Source organism: Mesocricetus auratus, unplaced genomic scaffold (genome assembly GCF_017639785.1).
Source record: "Mesocricetus auratus isolate SY011 unplaced genomic scaffold, BCM_Maur_2.0 Super-Scaffold_6730, whole genome shotgun sequence".
Classification (NCBI taxonomy): domain Eukaryota; kingdom Metazoa; phylum Chordata; class Mammalia; order Rodentia; family Cricetidae; genus Mesocricetus; species Mesocricetus auratus.
This window is the reverse complement of record NW_024429184.1, coordinates 44,363,635-44,390,493: the sequence shown is the minus strand read 5'-3', so window position 1 is coordinate 44,390,493 and position 26,859 is coordinate 44,363,635. Positions and strand designations below refer to the sequence as shown.

General features: G+C 38.7%; 2 protein-coding genes across 5 annotated transcripts in view; both read left to right on the top strand.

Annotated features, from left to right (window-relative positions):
* The window catches only part of Lrrc69 (leucine rich repeat containing 69), a 121,996-nt gene extending 109,972 nt beyond the window's left edge, over positions 1-12,024 (top strand). Inside the window, exon 9 of the mRNA XM_021225288.2 lies at positions 10,182-12,024. The gene's annotated coding sequence lies outside the window, so the exon portion shown is untranslated. The remainder of the gene's footprint in view (positions 1-10,181) is intronic.
* Positions 12,025-12,404: 380 nt separating this feature from the next.
* The window catches only part of Slc26a7 (solute carrier family 26 member 7), a 112,193-nt gene continuing 97,738 nt past the window's right edge, over positions 12,405-26,859 (top strand). For 3 of the 4 annotated variants that reach the window (XM_040741155.1, XM_040741152.1, XM_013110969.3), the window contains exons 1-2: positions 12,405-12,536; positions 12,857-13,080. In XM_040741155.1, the coding sequence (XP_040597089.1) occupies positions 12,888-13,080 (193 nt within the window). In that variant the 5' untranslated portion in view covers positions 12,405-12,536; positions 12,857-12,887. Of the gene's footprint in view, positions 12,537-12,769; positions 13,081-26,859 lie in introns of all 4 variants that reach the window. The other variant, XM_013110970.3, reaches the window with a different exon arrangement.

The following is a 26,859-nucleotide window of genomic DNA, read 5'->3' as shown; positions in this document are numbered from 1 at the left end:
GAGAATGGATTTAATGACGATTTGCTGTGAACTTTTAATTCCTTTTCATGTGTAACTTACTTTAATTTTGTCTCCTCCAATACAATTTGCAATTCTCCAAAAGTTCTGGTAATTATTCTTTCTCTCCCCCCCAAAATGACACCCAACCCTCACATTGTAAAGGTCGGAGTTTTATTTTGGAGCTCATGAGCTCCATGACTTCACTAGCTTTAATGAGACCTGTTGGTTATGAGACAAACTTTCCTTTGAAACTGTTGCTCAGTGTTAAGCCCACTATTTTTAGTGTGAGCTTCTAAAACCTTCACTGATTGATTGCTTTCTATGTTAGGGGCTTCTCAATACACACGTGTTTCTGTAACTGTGCTGTTGTGTAGATGTGCTACCGATACAGATGAATTTGTAAGTGAGGGCACCATGTTCACCTCCTTTTCAGATTCATTAAATATTTGGTGCATTCTCAAGTCTCCTGAGGGTACAGAGATAATAAGTGTTGAAATGTTGAATGTTTTTTTTTTTTTTTTTGGTTTTTCGAGACAGGGTTTCTCTGTGGCTTTGGAGGCTGTTCTGGAAGGTGCTTGGTATTTCAGGCTGGTCTCGAACTTACAGAGATCTGCCTGCCTCTGCCTCCCGAGTGCTGGGATTAAAGGTGTGCGCCACCAACGCCCGGCTGAAATGTTGAATGCTTTTAAGTGAAACAGTCAAACCTGAATGAGAAGTCTGTTTTATTTTTTTATATGGGAAAAGATGATGTTTGAAAGCAATCTTCCATTCACTGACTAGACATGTTGATATTGCTAAGCAGTCATTGTACCACTACTCAATGTTTTTCAGATATATTCAACTTGAATCTTACTCTGAGGGAGCCATTATTTTCTGCAACTGATTCATAGACAAGTTCGAGAGGCATCACCTAATATTGCATGTTCTTAAATTTTAGTTCTTCTCATGGTGCTCACTGACAACTTGCAAATGGGAACAGCATGAACCTATGACCTGGTTTCTCCTTTGGGCACTAAGAGCACTCACTGACTCCATTCAAGGGTCTGGGGATTGTGTCAATGGTTCCTGCCTCTAGTCTTAGTGGACTCACGGAAACTTTAAACATGAACACGGTGAGGAGAGGAGGCCTTCATATGTAGTGCTGACTTCAAAAATGCTTGCATGCCTTTTGTTTGTTTGTTTGTTTGTTTGAGACAGGGTTTCTCTGTGAAGCAGCCCTGGTTGTCCTGGAACTCACTCTGTAGACCATGCTGGCCTCGAACTCACAGAGATCCGCCTGCCTGGGATTAAAGGTGTGTACCACCATTGCCCGGCACATGCCTTTTCTAATAAACTATGAATGTTCATCTCCTCACTCCTGTCAGGAGGGAACTTGGAATTCCCGTCAGTCAAGGGACATTGTGAAACAGTGTTAACTATGCAAAACTTATGAAAGATTTAGGTGAAGGGAAGTCTGGGATGGAAAATAGAAACACAAAAAGACCGTGAGACAGAAATATGTGCTAATTGAAAATCACCGAGAATTTAAAAACACACCTGAAAAAGGACTGACCCTTTAAAGGGAGTGTTTCTTACCTATTTTTGTTATGTTTATATTTCTCACAAGCAAACTCAGGAAATACTTCTACTAGTCATTGATTAATAAGTCTCAAGTCATCAGAGTTGATACACTACCAGTTTCAATGAAGAGTTTACTTTAACTGTCTGTTGATCACTACTAGCCCATGGGATTCTCATCTATAATATTCTCATGTATATTTAAATTGAGCCTACGTGAAGTATTCCCCAGAGGCTACTTGGGATCCATAGCTACTCTTTATATTTCAGGACGTGCAAAAACTCTGCTCTGTTCATTCCTTTCTAGAAACACAAAACCTCTCTTGTCACAGAGAAGCCTTCTGAACAGAAACCACAATAAGATACCGAGAGTAGACGTTAGTCTTAAGTTAATACAGAAGCAAAATTTGTACTAGAATATTTATATCTTCATTTAGGTTCTGGATTCCACCTACATCCTAATCACATAGTCTCTTGACAGTGCGAGAAAGAAAATAGAAACTGCTAGCCTAAATAGAAGGGAAAAATTGAAGCTGGTAATTGAGGAAAACCTCAAGCTTCAGTTTTTCCACTCTGCTCACGGCTCCCGTCCTTTCTGCCAGTTTTTAGACAATAATACAGTTAGTAAAAATGGAGAAATCTGAAGTCCATGTGGCTAGTTTCACAATACTCTATGGAAGCTATTGCTCACTATTGGGATCACCAGCTACCTAAGCTCAACAACTTCTGTGTGAGGATAAAGCCTAACATTCTTTACAGGAGGTGATTGTCATTGCTCATCACTGCTTCCTAACCACTAGGTGACACTGTTGCCTCAAGAGTTAGTGTTGGAAGCATGAGTGTCTTCTCAAAGATTTCATTTCATTCTTTCAGAGAAATTTGCTGGATATCACAAAGCCAAGAAGTAGCAGAATTAGAATTCAAGCCTTCACTGGTACTATGCCCCCTGACTGATGGAAGTTGTATCTGGTTACAAAGCATACACGTGGCTAGGAGAGACCTGCACTTGTATCTCGAGTCCACTTTACTATACCATGATCCTGGGGATGCGCATGTAAATTTGCATGTCAGATAAATGACTTTTCAAAACTGCATGTTCAGTACAAATATTTGAATTTCAGATAACCTACGAACTGGGTAATTACATCTCAAAATTTCATGAGACATTCCTGTCATAAACGTATTCCTTGTGTTTTTCAAATTTTACTAGGCATGTATTTTACATTATCTGACAATGCAACCTTAACTATTTTCTAACTAATCTGGGAAGTTTAACAAGATTCACTCACTTTTTTTCCTGTTCTGTCCCAGATACTCTCCCTGCTCTCCATTTCCCTTCCTTTCCCATGCGAGCATACTCTCAGTGGTCTTACGGGCTGCTGTTGCAGATCTGTCTTTCACACTTCTTCCTGTCTCTCCAGCATGGCTGTGTCCATCACCACACAGCATTTTTACTCTTTCTCTGTCATCCTTTCACATCTGATATGACAATTATATGCCTCTGTCCTAAAAATCTTCCAGCTGCATTACACTTATGGAAAGATTAGTCGTCATGTTTCATAGCAGCCTTTTCAGCCAAATGCAGTCTGTTTTCTTTAGCCATTACTGTAGTAAAACTGTTTTACTCAAGGTCACTTAGCAACTTTTTAGTTATTAAATTCCATGCTGCTTTAATCATCCATATTCTCTTTCCTAATCCCTCCCTGTTAAAAGTGTTCCATGTCAAATCCTTTACTCATATTATTTCTCTTGATAATATTTATCATGAATTATCATCCCCTTCTTGTGAGTGAATGTGTGATTACAGATTTCTCTCTTAACAGTATCATTAAAAGCAAAATCACATGAAACATCCCTCATTAACATTCTTTGATTGCAAATATTTTGCCACATGACTCAATCTTTGCTGTGCTCATGAATCTCTCTACTCTAGGTTTTCCACCTGATTGTACTATCAACTGAAGGAATAAGTTTCTTCAGAGTTGTATTCTATTTTTCCTATCTCTGTTTTCTTAATTGATCATCTTGGGACTAAAAAATATGCAAGGTATATTCTTGTGGTGGGATTAGCCTTTCCTTCTTGGATTTAAAATTCATTTGGTAAATGGTAATCACCATATTGGTATTGGGCTGTGCCTGTGAGAATGGAGATTGAGTGAAAAGAAATGCTTTCCTTATCTCATATGTAGAGTGGGTCACAATGTTCTTAGATGGCTTTATTGAGGACTGTCATATAGTCACTTCTTTATATTCTCATTTTGGAGCATTTTCTGTTCAATGTACTAACTAGAATGTAGGAAACTTCATGCATACATTGTACCATATTCTTCATTTTAATCACCAGTTCTTTGAGGGCCAGTTTAGAATTTGAGCTCTTGGCCCTAAGTTTTAATTACTGTTAAAATCTCAACTGTGTTAAATTTCCTAAACTATAACATCTGTCTCCTCATTCTTGGAACTTTTGTAGGCTTGGCTAGTCTATAGAAGTTCATAGAGCCAATCAGAACAGTGGCTTCAAATCAGTGGCTTCAAATAGTAAGAATGGTCATGGAATAGAAAATAGTTAGGTTGAAATTCCCCTTTGAGCGCAAGTTAGTAGATACCAATAATTTTTTCTTTGTTCTTGAAGGATTAACCAGTGTATGAACAATGGGCTACTGAACACATTAATTTTTTCTCACTTTGACAATGGTCTCAAAGTTCACTAAACTGTCATTTTCACAGATTGTACATAGAATCATAATTTGTTACAAAATGGTTTATAGATAAAATGAGAGAGAATATTTTTGCTAACCCAATTGTTTAAAATAAACTTCCAGAGCAATAACCATAAATTTGCACCATGCTCGTGGCCACTCCCACTAATACCTATGCCATACACCTTTAAAAGGTTATGCAAATTTTTACTGAATATGATTGATTGCTTTAGAATTTATCTTGACATCATATATTTCAGCTTTCCAGTTTAAGAACAAATTCATCTGCGTTGACACAGATGGAAATAGATTTGAGTTGTCATTAACTTCAGAGACTAAGTAGATAGATTTACAGAAAATTATGATCTAGGTAAGATTGTTCACCCCAGGAGAAAATTCTTCATTCAAATTGAATAATAATGGGAAACGAGACATTTTTTGTATTATACCTTTATGTATTAATGTTTAAAGGCATATTAAAACCGCAGCTCAAAACGGTTGAAAGTCTCGAACATGATTCAAATTATCTTAGCAAATGGTGAAAGAAACTTGTGAGAGCTAAGTTAGAATTTATCAGTGTCTCTCCCATGTGCCAAGCATTGCCCTTGGTGCCCACTTATCTAAATGTTCCTTTCAAAGACCTTGAGACGCTGGCATTTAGCTTCGGCTTTGCTTGCCAGAATTGTGTTAGTTGGTTGTCTGGCTCCATAGAATAACACGACAAATGTTCTTTTTTTTCTGTACACTACTTCTGACATGAATAAACAGCAATAGTCCTGGTAGGTTGAGCAGATGAATTTTTACTACCAGTAATACATGGACTATTGCAATGAATATTGCAATTCATATGCAATGTAAACTTTGAAATTTCTAGTGTAAATTTCAGTTGTGCCATTAATTAATGAGGGAACTAAAGTATCTGATGCTTTACCTATTTGCTGTTTCTAGAACTGAGTGAAATTCTCTGTTCAAGATCTAAAATGTCCTCAAGCCATTTTAAATATATTATTGTTTTGCTTTTTTTGTTTTTCAAGACAGGGTTTCTCTGTGGCTTCGGAGGCTGTCTTGGAACTAGCTATTGTAGACCAGGCTGGCTTGCCTCTTGCCTCTGCCTTCTGAGTGCTGGGATTAAAGGCATGCACCACCAACGCCCAGTGGAGTTTTCTTTATTTTAAAGCTTTATTTGTTTGTTATTTGTGTACTTTTATTTTATGCATGCGCCTGTGTAAGGTTGTGTGAACCACATGTATGGTGTGGTGCCTGTGGACTTGAGAAAAGGGCATTGGATTCCCTGGAGCTGGAGTCATGGGCAGTTATGAAAAATTTCATGTGTGTCTTAGGGAATAAGAGACAAGTACATTCTCTTAACCTTCTTTCCAGCCTCTGTTTCTCTCTCTATCTGTTTGTATGTGCATATTTAAATAATCACTAGAATTATTCATGTTCTCTTTTTATATTACTTTAATTTCACTGTCACCCAATTTGGCTTCTGTAGACAACACAAGTGCTGAGAAGTTCTGATTATTATTTTAAGTATTGTTTTGGGACTTGTGCATTACTTATAGTTCATGTTTGATTCATTTTGTCAATTGTGTAATAGAAATCATCAGGTAAAAACAAACTAAAAAGAAAAAAATATATTTTGTGATTTTAAGGTCTCAGAAAATTTAACTATGAGTGCCCTGTTTACTAAATGACCACTTAGTCTAGAAAACTAGACATCATGAAATGTTAAGTCAACACACAGAGGCAGAAAGTGAGACTGCTCAAAAAATGGATTTATTGTAGATCTGGGCTTTTGTAAAATTTGATCCAGAAGAGTCCCTTTGGATCATGGGAAAAATAGCTGCCATAAAATACCATCATTAACAATGGTTCTTTGGCACTGGGACTAGCAACTTACTTATAAGGAAGCAATAAGAAATATGAGCTTAAAACTTACACCAAGCTTTTTCTTCAGTGCCATTTGTAGTAATAAAAATCTTGGGGGTAACCAAAGTGCCCATTCCTTGAGAGAGAAGCATATGTAGCATGTGTACCAAGGTGTATCTTTGAGGAGGGTTGCTAATGTTCTCATCTATTTCTAGAGACACACATAGTGGATCATCATGCCTAGACTATGCAAAGTAAAACAATTCATAGAAGAAATCAGGATATCAGCACAAAAATTGAAACTAGCGATATGAGCATAGAACTTATTTGCTTATTCAATACTTCTCGGTACTTTCAAAAATATATTTTATAATAGTAATTTGATTACTTAATTGGAAAAATGAAGAAAATATTGGCAAAAGTGAATAGTTATCAAAATTCTTATCCAAGTGCCAGCCCTCTGTGCATTACAAAGTCATGAAGTTTTAAAGTCAAAACAGAAATGTTAGCTTTACATGGTCATTTTCATTTATTTATTTATTATTTATTATTATTTATTTATTTATTGAAATATTGGGAATTCAATCTAGGGCCTCACCCATACTAATCAAAGTGTCTACTGTTAGGCTGTATCCTTGGGTTTCCTTTCACTTTTCTGTTTTCAGAGAGGGTCTGTCTCACTAAATAGTCCAGGCAGGATTTGAGCTTGTAGTAATCCTCTTTCATTAACTCTGATTAGAAACCTGTACCACCAGTATACCTTGAGCTTTGCCTTTGACACTGGGACCTAGTGTTAGATGAGAACAATTTGATCAGCGTTGACTTTGTGAGCCACCTTTCTGTGTATATACCTGCCTTCTGATGAAACTATTAATATTGGAAGGAAGACCCTTACAAGAGTCCTGGGTCTTATCACTGCCTTATACCTTTTTATTAAAACCCAAATGATCACCTTCCAGAAAGCTATAAAAATGACTACAGTGTAGCTTGAGTCCTTGTAGTTAGTAGTGGCCATGAAGTGCTATTTCAACTTCATGTGCTAATGGGGCAAGATTCATATTGTTTGAATTTACCTTAAAAGGGAGTCAAACACTAATTATGTGAGGGAAATTCATGCTGAGGGACTGATCTTTATGCGGAAATATGGGGTTTATAGAGTATTTTACCGATTTTCCTTCTGAGTAATATTAAGTTCCAAATAATATCTTTTTGCTTTATGATTATTATTCATTCCAAATGGAGGCTATGTATCCAGAGGAAGAGTCAATGGAATCATGGGGCAAATCTCACTCTCTTCTTTTTTTCTGATTTGAAGTTTCATGACTGGTGAAGACAGTATACTTGATTTGATATGAATCCTTAGGGTTCCTTTTAGACACAATAAAAAATCTATTAAATTTGTCCTTTTCCAATTCGTTCTAAAGAAATTTTATTCTAAAGTATAAGTTCTAGCAGATATGCTCGATGGCCTTTTTGGCCTGCAGTGGTGGGAGGAGAATGTCAGATGTCCTGCCTTAGACAGAGTCTCTCCCTGAACTTGAAACTAGACCACTAGTCAGAAAACCCCAGTGATCTTCTTATATCCTCCCTACTACAACATTGGGGCTGTCATAAAACATTATCACATATATAAAGACACAGCAGAATGAAAAAAAACTGTGATAAAAGAAGAGCTCGGCAAGTTCTATTTAATCAAAAACAGTGAGTTAATCAAAGACAGTGGGTTATGCTCATTGTTGAGATCAATCTTGTTCACTATTTGTGAGCTCACTATTGGACTAGTTGGTTTGTTATGAGAAAACATTGTGGAATTCAGGACTGCAATTGACTTACATGTGCAATGGCATTTAGGAAATGAACAGCTCCTAGGAAAAACAAAAAACTATCTTCAGAAATTGTAGCACTGAATGAATTAGTCTGGAAGCTGAGAGTCTGTAATATAGTACAGAGGTTAGGATGAAGAGCAAAGAGTAAAAATCTTAAATAGTGGTGTTGGCTTACCAATTAGGAAAAAACGTTCTAATAGTCAGGTCCAAAATTTGGAACAGGCTGTTTTTCTAAGCTTGTTAACTCTAGTCATTAAAAAATTATAACTGAATTTGGTTAAAATGGACTATGCCAATCTATATAAAAATTTGCCTTGATTAGAAGATGATGTCATGTTTAATTGATGAGAAAAGTCAACCCCTCTTTGTGGAGACATCTCAATGCCTGTTGTGTGGTGTGTGGTGAATGGAGAAAAGCTTTCATCTCTGCCTTCCCTTTTCCCTGCAGATTGAGCCTTAAGCAGTATCTTTTTATTAGAAATGCTGTAGATCAACTACGTGTAGGAGACATGAGCTAGAAACGGATGTTATCCGTGGTTTGTGAGCCTGTATTTCCGGGATAACTGGGGTACATATCAGTGCTTTAGGTACCCCATCCCTGCACAGGTGAGGCATCACACCCATATCAAAAGTCACATGCCTGTCTTTACTTGTGTTTATCAAAACCCAACAAATGTGATCCAGTTTATAACCAGCTTAATATTCCCCAAGATTCTGAGCTCACTCAAGCCTGACCCAGTTCCCTTATGCTTCAGGATTGCCTTGAACACATTCAGTGCAAACCCTGTACCCTGGCAAAGTCTCAAACCACAAGGATGGCTGCCTCTCTTGTGCCTTCACCTTCCCCTCTTGTGTCTTCTCCCTCTCTTGTGCACATCCTATTTGGGCTTTCCTCACTCCACAATGTAGATCCTATAATACAAAGAAAATGACTTCTATTAAAAACAAGAACATTTCTTAGATTTTGAAAGAGCAAGGAGAAGTTGAGCCAGCCAATGGGGCTGTCCTTCTGTATGCTGTGAATATATGTTTCTCTTACTAGTTGGTGAATAAATGCAGATTTGGCAGTAGCCAGACAGGAAGTATAGGCAGGGCTACCAAACTAGGAATGCTGGGAAGAGGAACACAGAGAGGAAGTGTCAGCAGAGGGGAGTGGGATACGCCATGTAGCCACTGAAGGAGTAACTTGCCAGAGTATGACAGGTAAGTTACAGCCTCATGCAATAAATTGTTTAATAGAAATGGGTTAATAATTAAGAGAGAGCTAGCCAATAAGAAGCCTGAGCTATCAGCCAAACAGTTTATAATTAATATAAGTCTCTGTGTATTTATTTGGGACTAAATGGCTGTGGGACCAGGTGGGACAGAAACTCCATCATCAAGCAAAAACAAAAGCTCTCCATGTTTTCTCCCTACTACATCCCCTTGTTTTCTGTCCACATACTGTCCCTATTCTCTTAGAGCACAGTATGGCAATTATGCTGCATCAGGTGAAGTGATTCTTGAGCAGTTTTAGGAGAACTGCCACATTCATGATTATCTAGTGGAAGCTATGTCTATAGTTTCTTCTTCTAAATCATAAGGGGAAAGACAAAGAAAATTACATGAATAAATCCTACTCATAATGAACTTATGAGGACGATGTAAAGGAAGAAAAAATATATATCATGAAAATGACTCAAGCTCTATACCTGTGAAGGCTACCGGAATATAGCTTGATCAGAATGCTGGGGGTCCAGATAGTTCATGGAAGATGTAGATTTTAGTAAATATTTGGAAGATATGATGGAGAAGATCACATGACTAGGGATGTCAGTATGTGGTAGCCTGTGAACTGTTACTTGCTGGAACACATGGTCTGGGTAGGACAGGAGGAATTTATCCCTAGTAATAATGAAATCCCCATGTTCCTGAGCTTACAGCACATTAATAATTCATTATTAATTTACCCATTTTTTTGGCCTGGGAGAACGTTAGTTATACCTTTTCCTATTTCCTGCATTACATATCTCCTAAAGTCCTAAAGTGTAGATAACACCTACTCTGTCCTTCCCCTCCTCCTACACAGTGATTGTTTAATACATACAAGTTGAATTAGGATTATGGTAAGCTAGTTGGAGCAGTGATTCTGAAAGGGCAAGCACATTGTTTGTGTTAAATAAGTTTGAGTTTAATGTTGGAAATGACAGAAATTTAAACATGTTTATGATGTGATAAAATGATGTTTCAGGAAGAAGAACTTTCCTGTTGGTCCATGTCTGAAGTGGAAGACAATCAGAGCATCTTTTGATATCTATAGGTGTTCACTGGACATTCAGGGAAGAGATGGTTCATATGGGTGGTATACAATAATGAACATTAAACTACCTTTAGTCACTGGAACTTTCAAATAAATGTTATTAGTCTTATTGAACTTTATGGGCCAGCCAAGTCACTTGGAGAATTTCATGTGTGTGAAAAAATTCTTCATAAAGCTTTCTTTGTTTGCTACTGCTGATTATACATAAGGCTGATAGCATGCTGTGGAGTGAGGTTTTGGAAGGCCCTAAATAATGTGTCTGCACACAGGAGAGGGAAAAAAGGAAGTAGAGCTCTAGACTTAAACTTAGAAAAGAGTTATTATCTTAGGGACTGTCTGATGAGCCATCTAAGAATTAATCTCACATATAACTCTGCCCCCTTCAGAGCAGAAATGTTTTAGCACAATTGCTAGCTCTGATGCAATATAGGTATTTCTGTGTAGATTCATTTTTATTTATAAAAGACCTGTTCAGGTCAATGATTTGTGTCTACGATTTAACAGAAACAAAAAATTGAAAATCATAAAATAGTTACTGTGTTGATGACTTCAGTGAAGCTTTCAATAATTTTTTTATCTTTTTATATGCAGCCTAGGTTTGAATTTATAGCCTAGATTTATTTTTTATATTTCATGTTTATCTTAGTTAAGAAAGTAATATGCAATGCATGTACACATAGTTCCTGACTTTCATTGTGATATATGCTGAGTAGAGTATGTACAACCAAGGGAGAGATCTCCACTCAGGAAGGAAAGCCAGCCTAAATGTCCTCTTGTGTTGATTTGCATTTGTCTTCTAAGGCTATTTTTATATCAAATAATAAGTTAAAAATGCTATAATTTGCAGCATCCTCTCTGAATGAGATTCCCTCTTCTTCCTCCTTTTCCCTCCTCTTGTTTCACTAGGAATTGAACCAGGGGCCTCATGCACGCTAGGGAAGAACTATCCCTCTGAGCTTCATCTCAGTCCTAATGGGATACTTTCTCTAGAGACTTTTAACCTGACCCCGAATTAGACATGTATTGAAGTGTTACAAATTTAATGTGATACTAGAAAAGTGCAGAAAAATTCCATGCATTTCATGCATTGTACATCTCTTTATATATTTAGGATTCATGAAATTTAAAAAAGTATTGCCAAGTAGATACAAAGCAAGGGATATTGCATTTTTGAAGCTGATAAAGTAGCTCTTCCACTTGATATAAGTAATGGAAGAAAGTGTCGCAGGGGTCCTTTAGAGAATCCACAGATCTAAATTCTTCCTGTTCTAATAGCTTCCAGAATCTGATGTCTAGTCTCTGGGCAAATGGACATTAAAAAGTACTGCAACAAACCACATAAATGCTTTTCTTTCTGTTGGCTCCACAGTTTTACTTAAAATATTGGCTATTTTGGGTTAATTCCAATGGTTCAGATCATACTGCAGACTGCTTCTTCTGGAGGCTGTGGGAAACAACAATACAATAAAATCTTAGACAGTCTATTCTGTTAGAAAGTGTAACACTCATTCTTAAAAGGACAACACTCGAAATGTTATGTCAGCAAAAGATAGTATTACACCCCCCCCCACACACACACGAGTGCCACTTCAAAGAATAGTTTTAATGATACTAAGTTCTTCAATAAATTTTACTTACAATGACATAAGTATGTTAATTAAAAACTTAGAGAAACAATCAGTGAAAAGTGAATGATCAGAGACAGGAAGAAAAATAAACTCCAGCCACAAATATTTGCTCATTGTGGTACTTATTTCCTTAGCCCAGGAGATGAAATTTCAGTTTGTTTATAAGAACTAGCTAGTCCTCCCTCAGATGGCACAGTGGCTATTTTTTTTTTTTGTATGAATGAAAACTTTGTGCCCAGAGAATAAAATGACAAGGATTCATGTAGTTCCCTATCATGTTTCTGACTTTTGTGGAACTGGCAATTTTTAGACATGTTGAAAATATACACCTCAAAGAAGTATGGCTGCAGTTTCTGAGCATATTCTGTATAACAGATCCCTCTGGCCATCATAACTTCGCTTTAGCGTGTAGGGAGACACTAGGCTGGCTGGATTCTTCCTGGTTTCATTAGCATAGCCCCACCCACTTCCAACACACGCCCAGAACTACCTCATTAACCATTGGGAATGCAGCCAAAAACATAAGACGACAGTGAATATAAAGGGAATTACTAGCAAGGGAGCTGTAACCATCTCACCACTGAAACTATTACTTTTCCAAGATCAGAAAAGTAATACTTTAGCAGGAATCATTTCTTTATTCTGATAAGAATTAAAGGTTTGGTTCTATAATTTTTATCTAGAATATTTAGCTGAACCATAGTAAGGCATACAGCTCAGTTGTATCCATTTTTGTTTTTTCAACCTTTCTCTCTCTCTCTCTCTCTCTCTCTCTCTCTCTCTCTCTCTCTCTCTCTCTCTCTCTCTCTCTCTCTCTCTCTCTCTGTCCTCTCTCCTCTCTCTTCTCTCTCTCCTCTCTCTCCTCTCTCCCACTTACTATTTTCTGGATAGCTTTGACATTGTAAACCACAGACGGGTTGGAGCCTGGCATTGAAAGGAGGTGTTCAACAACGTTTATTGTTTTCTCCCTGTCTGAAGAGGTTGACTACTACAGGAGGGGCTCTGAAAAATGACAGGAGCAAAGAGGAAAAAGAAAAACGTTCTGCGGGGCAAGATGCATCCCCCCCACTGGGAAGACATTAAACAGTGGTGGAAGAGGCGCCTACCTATTTTGGAATGGGCTCCACAGTACAACCTGAGGGAAAACCTGCTTCCAGACACTGTGTCTGGGGTTATGTTGGCGGTTCAACAGGTGACACAAGGTAAGGGTTGCATTTGAGTTTACAGTTTTATGCAGAGTGGATGTTGCTTTACTTCTTGGATGGGGATTATGATCTAAAATCCTGACAGTTTACCTAAGGAAACAGATTTTTAATAAAAAATTGGTATTAACGTTAGGAAAATAAGCAGAATGGATGTTTCTGTGTAAGATTTTCCTCATTGCTTTTAAAATTACTTGCTTTTTTTGGCTAGGAATTAAGCAATTAATCAGTAACCCTTGAATGGAATTATTTATTTTTCAATGTTAAAATTTATACTGATTCAGAGTAAAAGATCAGTAATTGTGGGAAAATGAGCTCTATAACTCAACTGTGCTAACATAATTTCCTACCTTCATTGAATCAAGCTATAAAAATTTTTCTGTTTTGAGCACAATCACCTTTGAGCCTAATTAGTACCACACACTTACCTGCTGTAGCCTTGGGACTTGCTGTAAGCAGGGAACAAAGCTCTTAGTACATAAAGAAGGCTTACTGCCAAGATCACTATTTGCAAAGAGAATCTTACGTCCTTAGAGTGTGTGCAGGCTGTGTGTGTCTGTTTACTTCTGCAGTGCATTTCCTGCAGCATTTGTGTCTCAATGAAAAATGTAACATGGTAAGAAATCGGACTTCTAACTTTTCCAGAGGAAAAAAAAAAAGATATTCTGGGTTGATAGGTGTGTGTGTGTGTGTGTGTGTGTGTGTGTGTGTGTGTGTGTGTGTTTCTCTAAAGTTATGTTCACACAAGTTTTGGCTAGTTCAGGTAACACTTTCCTACCTGTGGCCTGGAAAGGAACTAATTTCTGGACTTGCCAACTTTAAAACTTTGGAACAGTTTTCTTGGCAAAGACTCATTGGATTGTATTTCCATGAGGTCTCATTACCTCCATGGCTTTAACTATTATTTATTCTGTTCAATTATAAGCATGCTTTTAATGAAATTATTCTGTAGCTGGAACAAACTGGTTTGTGTATTTGTGTTTTCAGGCTGATTAGGACCATCTGCACAGGGGCCTTTAAGAACTACAATACTATCATGCTTTATGGGGTCCAACTTTACTGCTTAACTCTGTGTTGTAGTTTTAATGATCATTTTGCCAACAGCAAAGCTTAGTAATTTTTATAAAATGCAAAGTTAGTAACAGGTTAGGACATCTCTAGGCTCTTTTGTATTTGATTTTGAATTCTAGATGAAATAGCAAGTCACTTGAAAACTTGGGTGATAGACTTAAAACAGGCTTTCCCTCCCAGACTGTATAGTTTCATCATATCTCATAAATTTATTTTGCAGATATTTAATGTAAAATGAAAGAGGAGTAATTGTGACTTTAGCAGTACCTGTCTTTTTATTTTTGAAAAACACCCAGTGACCAAGAACATTTGGGGATGTCATACAACTCCCTTGGACTCATCATTTGGATATGGCTTCTGTGTAGCTTTTGAGTGACTCTGTGTAATGGGCTAAGTATTACATTAGTTAGGAAGAAATGCACGGGTAAGTGCCCAGCTGGTGAAGAGCAGAAAGCTACTCAGCTCTGATGCCATGAGAAGTATGGATCAGACTGCTCTGTCTCCTGTAAATGGACAGTTACACTGCTAAGAAGAATGTAAATGCTTTTTGTGTTGTAAGAAAAGATGGACTCTTCTTCAAAAGGCATTTTACCAATGCATTTCTCAAGCTTTTTCAATCTTTTCTACTCTGAAGAGTTCAAAGGTAAAATATTATGAACCCACTATGTCTTGTTAGGGACCCATTATTTAAAGGAATCCAGAGTTAACATCAATTTTTCCATGGGACGAAATGGAGGCTTAAAATGGTGGGGTCAGGATTCGGGTCCAAAGCCAACATGCTTGACATTTGCACTGTATACTCTATACTGCCAAAACCATCAGACTTTTCCTAACACCAATGTTATTTGTAATAGGAGACATCACTTTAGAAAAGTCTCAGTGCCTTTCTCTTCAAATGAGGTCCGTGTTCAAGTTTCATCCCCGAAGTTTTAGAGTCAAAGCAGAAGTGAACAGAAAACCACATCAAGGAGGCCATGCAGACAGATTTCATATCTGCTGGCCGCTGAGGCTTGTCATTAGCGATGTCTCCAGGGAGATTAGGAGAAGGGAGGAATGAAATTTGCTTTTGTCCTGTAAATTAACATTACAATCAGACCCCTTCTGACTTTACTGATACCTATAGCAGTCTTTAAGTCATTTAACACAGTTCAATTATAAGGAATTTCTGAATTCAATGTCTTTTACCCTATTAATCGTAAGCCGTGATATGATTCCACCTAGAAATCATTTTCCCTTTCTCTGTCTCTAGAAGTGGAGTCAAAATCAAGAAAATGAGAAGTATCCTGAGAGATACCACAGTCAATTAAATTGTTTTATTACAGACTTTCTGTGAGATAGATGTTATTCCTACACCTGGCTCCTCTGTCATAGTTCTTCTTGTGGGGCTGTTTTTAGGAGCCCCTTTCTTCTTCTTCTTCTTCTTCTTCTTCTTCTTCTTCTTCTTCTTCTTCTTCTTCTTCTTCTTCTTCTTCTTCTTCTTCTTCTTCTTCTTCTCCTCCTCCTCTTCCTCCTCCTCCTCCTCCTCCTCCTCCTCCTCCTCCTCCTCCTTCTTCTTTTTCCTCCTCCTCCTCCTATTTATTGGGCCTTCTCTCCTAATGAACCTCTGTAGATTTTGCCTCCTCTCCTTCCTATCAAACATTTAGAGATGTTTATCAGATACCATTATCTTAGAGACTCAAACCTTGGCCCCAGCTCAAAGTGCTGTAGACAACTTCATCTGCATGCTGGACTCTAGCACTGTCACTATGCTACAGAAGTTTTCTTTCCAACCTGAGAGCCATATATTAATCTATACCAACCTAGACGGTTCTAAAAACACATCAGATGCCACACTGCTCATACTATCACTATGCAACCAGTCTAAAAGTACTACAAGATGGAACATTAGGTCTTCTAAAACAAACACACCAGATAGTATCACTATTCCAACCAGAATTATAGTAAGTAAAAATAAAAGAACCTTTTAGGCATAAACGTACAACATTGTCAAGAGATCTTTTGGCATATATGCCAAAGAGGTTTAGAGGGAGCAAGAAAGTTGCTTGAAAGCCACACAGAAAGTAAGTGTGAAAGGACATTTGACCTTGAGTAGCCTGGCTCCTGAGTCTCCAGCTTGCTTTTGCACTCAGCTTTCTCTTAGGGATGGTCCTATTTGGAATTCTGTACTCTCCCCCTCTCTCGTGTCACCGTCAACTCCTGCTATAAGCTAGTCACCAAGTCTTTGATGTCTGTCCTCTAGCTTTTGTTATGAAGTCTTTGAGCCCAAGAAAGATCATAGACTCAGTTCAATTATAATTAAAAGATTTCTTGATTAGTTGGTATCAGGGAAAACAATTTCTTAGCCAAATTTGAGATTGCCATGAAGGAGGGTTACAGGGAAGGACTTTAAAGGGGGAGAAACCACGCAAAGACCTTCACAAGCAAGCAAAACCTGTTCTTTTCTGCCAAGTTAAGTAGTTAAGGCAACTCAAAACAATCTTTGGGTATCTGCATAGGCAAGTTACAGAAGCAAAAAAAAAACACAGTAGTCATATCATAACAAATAGATAGACTGTATATTTTTGGGTGGGGGTCACTGAGTCAGGGTTATTGGGAATTTATCTTCTAGAGACTGGAGTCAGAGACAAATGACTGGTGGACACCAACATGGATGCCTGGCATAAAATGGAGCATCTATAGCCAGAACATCGTTTTTCCAACCAAGTAGCCTTGCTTCATATCTTTGCAGCTTCTTAATGGGCTGAATTACTGAAATCATTGTCTTGTGGCTCTTTACTGTCTGCTCTGCCTCCTGTAGATCTTATGCCACACTGCTATCAGTATACTACCAATAAAAAACAAAACTAATCTGGCCATATTGCTGTGCATAATTCTTTAATACCTGCCTATTTCCGCTAGATTAGAAAATCGAATTACCGAGCATGTCTTATTAAATGGTTAATAATCTGAACCTTAATGTTTAAAGTTACCCTAAAAGAGATTCCTCTCCATCTCCTGGGAGGAGGAATGTTCTCCTCCTCCTTCTCCTCCTACCTCCTCCTCCTGCTCCTACTCCCAGTGTCCTTTTCACATATCTCTGTGATAGGCTTTGTTTAATACACAGTATTGTAAACTTTTGATAGAGTTCTTTCCATGGTCTATGAACTCTGGAAACAAAGACAGTGTTCTCTTTTTTGTGTTTTTAACAAGCACAGGGAAGTAGGTTTTAAGAAGTAAATATTGAAAGATTTAAGGCATTTCCTAGGCCGCTGGTTGCCCCATTGTGGCATGATGGAAAGCCTGTGGAAAGGCTGTTGAATTCAATTTAAAGATGATGCTTTAAGAAATATATCAACAGCGAAAGGCATTAAAATGTGAGTAAGTGGGTTCTTCTACTTTGTATCCTTCTAGACAAATCTGCTCAGGGCTGTTTTCTTTGTCCCAAACAATGCTGACTACTTAATTTTTCTTTTTCAAAATAATGTTTTTGTTAATTCTTTGAGAATTTCATACAGTGTATTTTGATTATATCCACCCCCTCCTCCAAACTTTTCCCAGATACCCCTCCCCAAATTCATGCTCTCGCTTCTGTCTCTGTCCCTCCCTCCCTCTCTGTCTTCCTCCATTCCTCCTTTTCTTCCTGCATCCCTCACTCACCCACCCACTCACTCACTCACTCACCCACTCACTCATTCACTCACTCCTCTTCCTCACTCCATCCCTCACTCACTCAATACTTCTCTTCCTCCATTCCTCCCTTCTCTCTCACTCTTCAACCCAGCAGGTCCAGTTTTCATTGGCCAACCACTCCTGTGTGTGAGGTCTGTCCTGCAGTGTCAAATAATGTTGTTTATGTATTTATTTTTTGTTCAACCAACACTAAGAGGATGGATATGTCATGTAAAAAATTCAAATACCTCCTTTTAAAAAGAGGGAGGATGTGACAACGTGGGCTCTATATTCCATGTGGGAGAACTGTTCCTCCTTGAACTTTGACAGGCTAGTTCTTGAGTCTGCCATTCATTCACCTGCTGACACCCTCCCAGCATTCCCATCACCTGATGGCCCTACAGCTAGCTGGATTTATTTCCTTTGCAAGAAACTGTCTCCCACATCTGTAGCATAATGCTTTGAGCCTGTCCTTAAATAAAGTGTTTATAGGGATATAACATAGCCTTAGGTTCTTAAACCACATTCATGGAACTGGTAGGCCTGGGAGTTGGGCCAATATATTCTTATATTGGTCACGTCTACTTTACCACATACATTTTTGTAATTATTTAATTATTTATTTTTACATCCCTACCACAATTTTCCTCCCTTCAGTCTCCCTTCCCCACACCCGTCTGTTCCCACTCACACCCAATATATTCCTCCTCCTGTTCTGTTCAGGGAAGGTCATGTCTTACATGGATATCAACAAAACATGACATATTAAGTTGTAATAAGACTAAGCACTTCCTTGTGTGTTAATGCTGGGCAAAGCAACCCAGTATGAGGAGTAGGGCCCCAAAAGCGAGTAAACAAATCAGAGACAACTACTGTTCCCACTGTTAGGAGCCCCATAAGAGCCAAGCTACACAACAGTTACATACATATTGAGTGCCTAGATCAGTCCCATGCAGGCTCCCTGGTTGTTGTTTCAGTCTTTGTGAGCGCCTATGATCCCAGGTTAGTTCATTATGTGTGTTTTCTTGTGGTGTTCTTGACCCCTCTGCTTCTACAATTCTTTCTCCCCCTTTTCTGCAGAATTCACCAAGCTCTGCCTAATGTTTGGCTGTGATTCTCTGCATCTGTTTCCATCAGTTGCTGGGTGAAACCTCTCAGATACCCTAGACATTTTTATTGCTTATCTTTAAAATGGCAAAGAGACATTCTACAGGTTCAGGGTGGATTCCCTCATACCAATGTAAAAATAATAACTTATATGTTCATTTCAAAGAACAAAAAATAAACTTTGTCATTATTTCTCCATAATACAATATTTCAGTGAAACTACTTGTAGGTATAAAATAGTTTAAGTGTGCAGGAGCTTTATTACAGTTCCCAGGCAAGAGCTTTCATTACAGTCAGTGTTCATTGCCTGATGTCCAGAAAGCCTCCTTACTGAATGCCTTTTATAGTAGAGCAGACATATGTAGTGAATGCATATACCCACATGACTCACAGGCCATCAGGTATAACACTGATCTGCAGAATATTTTGCTCACATTTTAGCCTACATGGTTATTGTGGCATGATTATTTGCAACTTAGAGAGTCAAGCTCAGTGAGAAGAAGGAAATGTAGACTGCATAACTTATCCTGTGAGAACCAAAGCTGCTGAAAAGGAACATAGAAGTGCTTAGCCTTGTATTTGAGGTAGCATCTAGATTTTTTTGTTCCCAAGCCATGAAAACCTGAAGCTGCAATAGGCTGATGATTGAACCACAACATTTTGGGTGGCAGAACAAAGATGGATATTCCTAGTAATTATGCTGACTAAATGGCAGTACTGGCCCCAAGACATATGCATAGAAGCCAAGCTTCATTGCACTCCCAAGAAGAGTTCAGTTGTATGTGGAGTGAAGTGGAATTCCTGAAGCCTACTGCCCTACAAAGACTAAAGGCTTGTCTAGGGGTTCTCCAAAACATACCTCAGCCTCAGGGGCATATAATTCTATCATTAACTGTGGCTCTCTAACTCAGCTCCCCGAATCATGCTATCTTCCTGCTGGGAGTTGAGCAATGGCAGCCAGATACTCCTAAAGAATTCTCAGGCACAGTCTGTGCCCTCTACAAAAACCTACAGGGGATCTAGTGACACTTTGCTGGCTTCTCTTTCTCCATGCCCTTCCCCCATTCCATGATTCCCTCCCCAAATGATAGCTCCAATTTCATTTTGTGCATTTGATTTTATTTTTTCTTCAACATAAAAGGATGATTCAGATATTAATGAATCATTAAAATGTTTAAAGGTATATGCATGAAAGAGTCAGGACCTTCCTTGGTAGGTATTGAAACTATGACAAGATTTGCAGTAATTGTACTAAGTTGAGGACTAACTAGATGGCTTTTATAGTCTTTACATATAATTTCTGGCTTCCATGTTTGCCACTGAGGCTCCATTCCTAATGTTTTTGGTACCTGAACCTTCCTTTTTTTTTTTTGGGAAGAAGTCCTCTTCCATTTTTAGTACATGTAGGTTAAGTGATATATTACTTCTGGCTTTAGTGATAAAGTCCATTTTGATCAGAGGCCTGAATGTGCCTAAAGTTCAACTCTCTACTTTGTGGGGCCAATTGGAACCAAATTAAGACTGGTGAGACTTGAAAAATGATGACTTGGCATCACGTCTGATGATTATGTCATGCTTTTCTAGAGGCAGTATCCAAGCCTAGACATTGCTTGTGCTTGCTCTCTGCTCTCTCCTACATCCCCCATCTCTCTGTGTCTATCTCTGTCTTTCTCTCCCTCCCACTCTTTCCTTCTTTTTCTCTCTCTCCTTCCTGTTGTCAGCCCAGACACTAATCTGTAGTGTTGTGGGGCACTTGCAGTTATATTACATTTGGATTCTATTAACTATGGCTCAAGACTTAGTGATTGGCACATTTCCATACTTCTGGCCAATGTCTAATTCAGGAAAGAGAGCTGCCCTCTACACACAGGGCAGGGGTTTACAACACTTCAAACTAGTCATTTATCATTTTTACATGGAGAGGACAATAAAAATAACTGTGTGATTCACTAAGTTAGCCTGGGAACTGCCACATGTGTGGACTGCATGAAAGGATGGTTCCCTCATGCTGGGGCTGTTGACAATAAGGATAATTCACCTGGATGACTTCCAAGGACCCCCAAACGTGAAGATGAAGCCAACACAACAAAGAACAGAAGAGAAACAGTCTTGGTGACACACTGTCTTTTTGTTTGCATGCAGGCACTATTTTGCTTGCTTATCCTGGTTTGATTTCTTGTGATTGTTAATGATACATTTTAGTGCTATCACTTGCTAAGTGTGATCAACAGATTGTTTCTAAAATCATGAAACCCAGCAGGACAAACACTATTGTACTTAATATTCTCATAAGGTTCACACTTTGAGGTTCAGAACTATTGCTTTATTGCCCCCAATTCTAGCATTGCAAGTTAGATTCCAAGGTGAGCTTGCTAGGATTCACTATTTGTTACCATCTGTCGTGTGTGTGTGTGTGTGTGTGTGTGTGTGTGTGTGTGTGTGTGTGTGTGTGTGTGTGTAGAACACAACCTGAGTGGGGATTGGGTGGGGATGCATAGGCTCCGAGGACTCTCCTCTCATTGTTTCCTCAGCCTGCCCTTTCCCATAATGGTATGTGCATGTTGCTTGTTGGATAAACCCAGTGTGTGTAACTGAAACCAGAAGAGATCTCTACTGATGTTATATAGCTTCTGTACAGCAGAGGAAATGTTTAAATACAGATCTCTCTGACACCCAAGCCAACACGTCTACTGTCAGAATCCCCATATCTCTTTTTCCTGTTAGGGCGTCTTCATATCTTGTCTGTTTTCCTTTCAAACTCAGTCATTTTGAGAAAATGGCGAAACTTTCAGTTTACAATCATTTCTAATGTTTAAGATCCTGGTCTGTTAATCCTGAGGATTCTGGATCCTTATAATTCTTTTATTTTCATGCTTTTGTGATCTCAGGGATATAGGAAGCTATAGCATAGAAACATGATGTGGTTCATAAACCTTTTCACTAATGAGGTCTATTGACCTTTAATTAAACACTTGTTTGTGAAGAAAAGAATATGTGCTTGTAGGAATTTGTTTTCACTCAAGTCTGATAGTGTGACCAGACAGCTGACTGTGCTGTGCCTTGCTAATACTTAGGCTAAGACCATTACAGACTTGTGGTCCAATGGAAATAACTTTCACCATTATCCACATAGCGTGGATTTAATATTTTTATGTGAAATTCTTGGAAGTACCCACCATGGCTTAATTTTTTGAAGAACGCTAAAATATGCCTCACTAAGGTTCTTTATTTGTTTCTATTAAAATATTTGACAGAATATATAGTCTTTTGCTATGTTCTTGGAAAGAGACAGAAAAGTATAAGACAATAATCTATCCCACAAGGGGCTTATTATTTTTCCTTTCCTCAGAAATGTGTACAAAAGTGTATGAGAATATGATCTTGTTATTACAACCTTGAATATACCATTCTGCTGTTGGTTTGTAAGGGTGGGACCCCTTTTTTTAAACTGAAGGTTGGTGGAGTATTGGTTTCAGCTGACTTTTATATTGAATAGATTACCCATGGACCTGCCAAAGAAATTCTGTTTTTATTCAGGGACATTAAGACAAGTACAATCTTGTCAATATAGCATAGCATAACATAACATGTATAAAATGAATGGTTGGTGGTAAAAGTTGGATCAATAGAGGGAACAAAGTAATTATTAAAAAACTGCCAAGGTTTGGTTAGATATAGACATATGGCTTTAAAAAACAGGTTCCTATTCATTACTCTTCCTATGGAGGGACTCTCTAAAAGCTGTGTGTGTACACTGGGGTCTTTGGAGAACATTAACTACTTTGTTAGCTAAGTTAGTGGGTGGAGCACAGTTCTGGCTAAGCTGGGGAGGACAGACCTAAGGAGGTCTGAAGATGCTGTGGGAAATGCAGCAAACAGGCGAGAGCTTGCTCTTGGGGGAGCTCTGATTGTCTCCTCATGCTCAACATGTGAGAAATGGTAGAAGACAGTAAAGACTCCCCTAGGATGGGGATCACTTCCTTCTAGGAAGTGTCTATTTCAGTCTGTTCAACTTCCACTCCTGTAATTATCAGCACTCCTCCTGAGAGAGGAATGTAGTGGACAGCGGGGAATCTAAGAACTTCTGTTCCATACTTTGGACCAAGGTTCTGGCACTGTTCTGAGAAGACAGAACTGTAAATGAGAGTTCTCAGATTAGAAGCTACACCTTCTGATGAACCTCTGCAAGGCTGATTAACTAATCAGATCTTCAGTGACTGCAACGTTTGGAATGGCGCAGGTCCAGGGTCATATTATCCTAGCCATTGTTAGCTCTCTTAATGGCCATTTATTGTCTCCCTGTGTTCCCGACCTAACTGTTTTGTGACCATTAGGTAAATCATTTTGAATGTAGAAACAGTGCCCTAGTTTGCCTTTGCAATGTAGTAACTCAGAGGACCACTACCTTCCACCAACCTAAGTGCAAAAAGTGTCACCTGAAGCATCCCAGGGTCTCTCAGCTACATTCCACCTCATTCATGTTCCTACTAGTGTTTGTGGAAAGCATCATGGTTTATAGCTTCCTTTGTTCTGTGAGCAAAAGCTTCATGGAACTGTTAAAAATCTTGTGAATAACCTAAATCTGAGTTCCTAGGCCACAGTCACTCATATTTGGCTCCGGATCAACTGTCTCTTGCCCTCTTTGAGGTCACATTGGTGTTTTTACATTGACAGAACTTTGACCTAAGACTAGTGTTGGCCTCAGGAATGTTGGGTAAGACAAACTCAGACACCTGGGGATAGGAGTGTAAAGTTGGTCACCCATGTGTCAGCTTGTGGAGCCAAAAAAAAAAAAAAAAAAGATAACACTTAGTGTAGGAGCAACTCAGGATCTGAACTTGTCTAAGATTCCGTGAACAAAAGGATCTGAGTTACAGTTTAGGGGGCTAGCAGCGTTGACAGACCTGACAGTCTATTCTGGGTTTCTAGTTAGTGTGTGGCAAGGCCTCAGGTGCTCATAGGTGAGGCTCTCATATGATAGTGGGTGTCCAGACCACCTTTGCTTAGATTGCACTGTGTGGAAACAAGTACCAGCACAGAGGGTGGCAGCATGCCATGGTCTATGCAGGCACTGACTGCTTGGTTTTGTTTAGAGCAAGAGATTGGCACTGGGTACTTGTTCTATTGTTTGGGATTTCCTGATTTTCATAAGGGCCTCAGTATTTGATATAGAATACTTATCCCCTGGAATCATATGAGGTAACTAATCCTCTCTGGGAGCAACTAGATTATCCTTTGGAAATTAAGCCCTTCAGAGTAAAGTGGCTGTCTGTAATCTGTCTTTGAAAAGACAATTAAACCCTACTCTGCAAGGGAGTGTCCTATTACACATATGGTCTCATGTGTACTATAGATTCTTTCCATGAAAGTAAATGTCAAATGCATTCAGTTTAGTAGTAACAAAACACAAAGGCAGGTTACTTCAATCTACTCCACTGCAGTTTTCAATATAGTTGTTATTCAGTTATAAATGTGACAATATAGCATCCATTCTTCTAGAAATATTGAAAAGTAGAAGCGCCAGTGCTGGGGAGATAACTCACTTGGTAAAGTGCTTACTCTACAAGCATAAGAATGTGAGTTCAGATCCCCAGTACACATGTAAATTGATAGAGAACATGCCTATAATCCCAGAAATGATGAGGTAGAGAGAAGAAGAACTCTAAGTTTGCTGGGCAGATAGTATAATGGAACCAGTGATCTCTAAGTTGAGTGAGAGACCCTGGAGAGAATATGTGGTATCAACTTCTGACCTCCACATACACATGCACCCATGTATATATACATGCACATGCATAGACACATGTTCATGAACCTGTACACACACACACACACACACACACACACACACACACACACACACACAGTACAACTGTCAAGGGGAAAGTTCTATGATTCGTATTAGTCATTTTCAGACAATAATTTATTGAGATTTAAAGTTGTTTGAAAAAGCAATTTCACAACTAACTTGCCTTTGTGTTTTGTTACTACAAAATTGAATGCATTTGACATTTCATCTTTAAAATGAAGTAATTAATTTTATTATAGTGTGATGCATTATGTATTAATAGATTCTGAATTCTATAGCTGAAGATCTAGCAAATACTAGGGATGGTAGTAGCAGGTGTTCATCAAAATTCTTGTAAATCATCCCTCAGTTCCAAGGCTTTACTTTCATGGAGCTATGAACAGGCCATTTTTATCCCCTCCATGTACACTGTGCTATTGGTATTAGAAGCCATGTTAGAACACTTGTTTGGGATCACACTACAGTATTACTCTCTTCACTTGGATTAAGCTTTGCAGAAGCAATTATTTGAGTTCATGTCCATGGATGAGGATGCTCCTAATTCTAACATTTCTGTATGTGACGTGTGTCATGTGTCTTCCCATCTGGCTTGAACCAGGTGATACCATCATAGGCACCCTTTACCTCAGTACCCCAGGGATATTTCTTAAGGAGCACACTCTATTCTGATAATATAATTTAAAATATTCTATTTCTTAGAATCTAGCTTTCTTACACAAGTGCATCATCTCTTGATTGGTCCTCTCTGAGGGAGGCTTATTCTTTCACCGCCCTTGGAGATGAAATGCATGTATCATATTTTACTTGTATTTCTGTGCTCAGAGTTTATACTTTACAATCTCCATTTCCTTCAACTTCATTGTCTCTGGTTTTCATGTACCTTTGTCCAATTTTTAAAGCAAGATGTTTTAATGGAAATTTAGTAAGAACATTATTTCTTACCAATCCAACTTCCTTCAGTAATGCTTTTAGGTCCAGTGCCATTTCAAGGACTGTAGTTTCTTTGGAATTTGGCTGAGGGATTTGTCAAATTCTGACCCTGGCAAAGCCAAAATAAAACTCATAAAACCCCTGAAACTAGAGCTAAAGGCAGTTGTTGTTTATCTGCTGTGGGTGCTGGGAACTGAACCTCGGTCTTCCACAATGGCAGTACATGCTCTTACTGCTGAGCTATGTCTCCATTCATATTAAGTTGGGTTTTTATTCTTTCCCTTTTCTCCTTCTCCCTCCCCCTTCTCCCTCCTCTTCTCCCTCCTCTCTCTCTCTCTCTCTCTCTCTCTCTCTCTCTCTCTCTCTCTCTCTCTCTCTCTCTCTCTCTCTCTTCCTCCCTCCCCCTATCTCTCTCCCCCTCTCCCACCCTCCCTCTCTCTCTCCCTCTCTCCCTCCTTCCCCCTTCCATCTGTGTGTGTGTATAATGGTGAATGTTCATGTATGTGTGTATGATGTACACATGCAAATGTCAGGGAAGGACATTGGACACACTGCTCTATCATTCCCTACCTTATTTCCTCGAGACAGGGAGTCTTACAGAACCTGCAGCTATAATGAAGGTTAGTGATCTCCTGATTCCCCCAGCACCGGGTTTATGAGGACCACACCTGTCTTTTCACATGGAGTCTGGGGAGGAGTCACATCATCATGCATGCACAGCAAGTGCTGTCATCCACTGAGTGATTCCCTAGCATAAGATATGTTTTCTTTATGCTGGGCTTAATTCCTTATATATTTTGGATATTAATCCTTTGTCCAATGTATAGTATGTAAATATTTTCTCTCTTCCACAAGTTCCCTCTCCTTACTGCCCTTGGCTTTGCAAGACTTTGATATAGTCTCTTTTCTCTCCTTTTTTGTCTATACGTTGGGATTATCCACAAAATATCCATTGTCTAGACTATCAAGCAGGATTCTTCTGTGCTTTGTTCTGAAGTTTTATAGTTTCAAGCCTCAGATTTAAGATAACTAATTGAGGTAATCATAGTTTTATCTTTCTAGTAAGTGCCTCAAAATTAATAAAATTTAGGACTCACAAAACTTAGATCTGTTCTCTAGCTCAAGGACATTCCGTGGTAAACATTCTGAAAACATGAACAGCCTCTGTTGGTTCTAGGCCACCTTTGCCACTAAGTCTTTCTCTCCTGTCTTCA